The 4,773-nt window shown below is 45.5% G+C and overlaps 1 protein-coding gene across 1 annotated transcript in view; it reads right to left on the reverse strand.

Moving 5' to 3' along the window:
* LOC106813354 (clumping factor A-like) overlaps positions 1-4,773 on the reverse strand; it is a 13,310-nt gene that overhangs the window by 5,894 nt on the left and 2,643 nt on the right. Inside the window, exons 2-3 of the mRNA XM_014817487.1 lie at positions 3,091-3,171; positions 2,381-2,548 (exon numbers count right to left, since the gene is read on the reverse strand). Of these exons, the coding sequence (XP_014672973.1) occupies positions 2,381-2,548; positions 3,091-3,171 (249 nt within the window). The remainder of the gene's footprint in view (positions 1-2,380; positions 2,549-3,090; positions 3,172-4,773) is intronic.

Genomic DNA, 4,773 nt, shown 5'->3' on the forward strand with positions numbered 1-4,773 from the left:
ATTTATATTTGTATTAAAGTTTATATTTAAATTTATATTAAAATTTATATTTAAAAATTTAAAAATAAAATTTAAATTGTTAAATAAAATTTTAAAATAAAAATAAAAATTTAATATTTGTATTAAAATTTGTATTTAAATTTATGATTGCCATGAAATATATATATATATATAGGACATGTTATATCGGTCCTGTGTGCCAAATTCCATGACAATCGGGTAAAAACAGCACAAGTTACAGGTTCTACAATATTTCAACAAAAATGTTGTTACCATGGCAACGATGACTCCGCCCACACCAAAAACGATTAGCGTCTTCGCTTTACCATAACGCACCTTCATGCCAAATTTGAAAATGATCCGAGATCAAGTAAAAACTGCCCACCAGGTCACTTCGACCTTTATTTCACCTTTACCTTGACCTTGATCATATTTTTCTTCCGCTCTCTAACTCAGGCCCTAATTGACCTAGCGCGACCAAACTTGGTATGCTTACACATCTTGGGGAGAAGGTCTGTCGCATACCAAAACCACCACTGCCCTTGACCTTAGTTTGACCTTCACCGTCGACTTACATTTCCTCTTAGGCCTCCTAGGGTAACCAGATTCCATATACTTGCACGTCTGAGGCACACCAGTTGTCTAACAAACTTCTATCTTTGTGACTTATTTAACTTTACCTGCCTTCTACGTCCTTACAGAGATATTCTATTCATACTAGATCACGGGAAATACATGTAGTTGCCAGTTGGCGACAACTGCTCGTTTCTAGTTATTTATTAAACTGAGGCGATTGAGCACGCCACCCTTTCAGTAGAAAACCCCGCTAACTCTTTCAAACGATTACGTATAAGAGTAAGTTTTCGTTTCGTCTCGCGAGTAGGGTGGTCATAATATACAAAATGCGTATATTCGGAATTACGTAACCCGGGTTAGCGCAACGTGGGGTATCAGTGTACGCGCGCATACGCACACGACCGCACGCACGCACACCCAAGTCGTGACTGTGAGAACTAGACGGCATTTGCACAGCCGTACGCACGCATGAACACACGCGCACAAACGCACGCACACACACGTGGGCGCGCATATCGTGCCCGTGAGAGTCAGCCGCGTGTGAGTGAGAGTGCGCTGAACGACCACCGTATTCAACATACCACGCACGCACACCTACACATCCGAATCACATGTTTGCAAAACATTGCTGATACGGAAACAACAAAATGCACGAAGAATGCATTATTCCTCGCGATGCATCTTGACAGCTCGAATACTCGCCAACGTAACATTCGCATTTTCCTCGCGAAAAGCGATGGTTCGCACATTTTCACAATTTCGCATATGCATGCAGGCACTATTCCAACTAACACGTTTACCTCTAGACTGTCGCAGCTGTTCACAACGACGAAGCAACGATATGCGCTATTGCCCACGCAGTTACCTCCTCGCTGACATAGAAGCTATGACTAATCTCCAGCCATCGTCGACGCTCTTCCGTCAATGTTCATCTATACAGTAGATTTCCTGCGTGATCACGTGTCACGACGCGACCAATCGCACGCCACTGTTCTACAACGGCACAGCGACGTCGTCGGCACGGACGTGATACGTCTCGACGTCAGAGCGCATGCGCAGGTGCTAGGTCGCGCACCGGGGAGACGCGTGCAGTACTACAAGACTACTCGATAACTAAGGAAAATGGCGTTGACCGGATCTACCGTCTACCGCCTAGCGTCGGTCGCCTAGACACTGCTGCGCATGCGAAAATACGGCCGCCAGCTGGCGTAAACAAACAGTTTTAATCCCGCTCACACGATGCCCCCGTGCGGGACTTAGAGCTTTCCGCTGCTGAAGCCCGTCGCAACGCACACACCGCCGCTGCAGACGGAAGTGAACGATTATTTATAGAGCGTGGATCGAGAGCATGTGCGTTCACTCTCGCTGGTTGCGTTGCGGTGATATAACGGGCTGTAACCTCGCGATGGGCGTATAACAGGCTGAGAAGACCGCAAGAAAGAAAGATTGAGCGTGGGAAGCGTAAACATCAGCTATATCAATATTTTTTATTGCGTAACGCGCAGGACTATAAATATAAATCACTACGCCCTACTTAAAATTAACCCACACGAGCGCGCATACGCGCACGCATACGCACACGCACGCACTCACACACATACAATGTACACACAATGCACACAAGTAGTTACGCACGTTTCACGTATCATACTCCCAGCACCTAAGGCCCAGGAGTACATCACCTGTGCGTGACAATCCTCTGCAATGCAATATTGGATCATAAACACGGTCCTAATTGAAAACAGGAAATTGCATTTGCGTATGAGCGTCATCAGGGCAGCCAACCTGCTCGCACCAATCTCACCTTCTGCTTTTTTGCATTGTTTGACTTCGGATTCTTCTGGTAGGTCCTGCTCTTCACCTCGTCACGGCGCTTCTTCGACGGTCGCGCGGCCGCCACCATCGCGTTGCGTATCATGATGATCCAGCCGCTCATCTCGTCCGCCGATCCCGCGTAGAAGAGATGTCGTACCTGCGCATGCGTGCGACACAGGTCGCTGTCATTGTACACGCACAGAGGAGGGCGCGCGTGGCGGACACACACTCACACACACACATACACACACACACACACGCACGCACACACACACACACACACAACAGACCACACACACACACACGCACACACACACGCCGCGCGCGCGCGCAGCGTGCGTGCGCTGCGTCGTGCGTGGCCTGTGCGTGTTGTGTGTGTGTGTGTGTGTGTGTGTGTGTGTGTGTGTGTGTGTGTGTGTTGTGTGTGGGTGTGTGTACGTACGTGTGATGTGCGTGTGTGTGTGCGTGTGCGTGCGTGTGATCGGCGCGTCCTTAAAATAATTTTCAGTCATATCTCTGTGTCACTGTTCAGTACTTCCACTACAAATTCAGTTTGGATCGCTTGACATATACGCGAATCGTTACGAAATTTTCGTATAGATATATGTGTATTTCGTGTATCCATCATACTATATATTATAAGCTCCTACGATCAGTCGCAGAAATTTGGGAGATTTTACCAGGATGTTGGTGAATTACCTTACAGGTTCCGGAGTCAGAATTGTAGATGACGAATGCATTCTGTACTTTCTTCGCATCCTGTTTCGATGCCTCTCGCACCTGTCAAAGTAGGCTAGTGTGATGACTGACGATGACCTGTCAGTGACCATGCTCTCTCTAAAAAACAGGTGACGAGAATCCCTGAATTAACGACAGGATGCTTTCTGATTTCACTTCTAATTAAACAAACTTTGTTGCATGGTATATAAATAGCCTATCTCTCTTGATCTTGCTCTTGGTCATCTTGCTCTTGATATAACCCTTGAATTGTTATGATCATATATTGATAATCAATCATATGATTCACGCATATACTCACTCATCACTCATGATTACCAAATATCGCAGGCCGAAAGTTGAGATTACATATGTTTCAACACTCATACATGCGATCGGTGATTTTCTGGCGGGTATTACACTCAGCAGCAGGGCTGGAAATGAATTAGGCCTTATAGCGCGTCCCCGGATTCAACTGATAATGACCTATTACTGCGTTAGTAGTCCATGACATGCCGTGGGTGGAGTACCTAGTGGCATGCGTGGGGTGGGGTAACTTGGTGACCACGTTTCATGTTTGAACTTTATCGCAGTCACCTTTCCATCCGTGCCTTCCCTGAGACATACATAAGACACAACAGCCCGGATAATATTCAGATATACAGATGAATATATTAATATATTATCACTAGCTGCGGTTACTCCGCACTGCGCTGGGTAAAACCTTCGGTGGCTACTAATTCATACTACTATAGTAATAATTGGGACACAGTAGGAAGCATTGGGGTAAAAAATCGACAATGAACATTGCACACAATATCAATATTTAGAAATCGGAATCAATTAAGACATAATAAGCATGGGAAAAGAAACTGTTACGTAAATGGACATTTATATGACAGTCACACACCCAACTTAGAACACCTGAGACATAACTATTAATAGTAATCCATATGGACTCATAGGGATCCTATGTCCTCCAGATATACCCGGAACGTTACGTACCCTGGTGGCTATTTGATATGCAGGTTAGGTAGTTAGGATTATGGTTAGGGTTAGTTGGGTTCGTTGCTGGTATGCTAGGCGTAGGCCGACTCCCTATAGAATCGTTAGTGAGTAGGCGAGGTATACGGTCCGGGCCATATTACGATGAGGTACCTAGGCGACGTTCCGGTAATACCCAACTGTACCCGGCGCTACGTTCAGGCCAAGAGTATACCCGGGGGGAACAGAGGCACTCCAGCAAGTAATATGGAGTAAATGACAAAAGTATTGTTATATAAGCTAGCATGCTACGAAATGGGTTGACTTCTCGTTGAAGCCTCTGATTAAACAATGTTTTTTCGTGTTATTCTCTGGTGCAAACTATGTAGAGATTCCTGCGTATTCCAACTGTTGAGCCCACGCACGTACAGCTATCCGATTGTGAGATCGTAACGACTGAATACAAAGAAATTCACATAGTTATAGTATAGATGAGACAGGCCAGCGAGTGGGGTCTGTGTGACCTGGATATTGTCTAGTGAATGCTTGGCGCCGCGAACTCCCATGCACATTGAAATTAAGAATTTGTATTTGAATCAGAAAATGCATAGCTTTGGAATGCGTACAATGCATTTCTCAGATCGTAGCATCTGACCTTGATAACCTGAACTGAAGTGAGTA

This window comes from Priapulus caudatus, unplaced genomic scaffold (assembly GCF_000485595.1).
Source record: "Priapulus caudatus unplaced genomic scaffold, Priapulus_caudatus-5.0.1 Scaffold759, whole genome shotgun sequence".
NCBI classification, from domain to species: domain Eukaryota; kingdom Metazoa; phylum Priapulida; class Priapulimorpha; order Priapulimorphida; family Priapulidae; genus Priapulus; species Priapulus caudatus.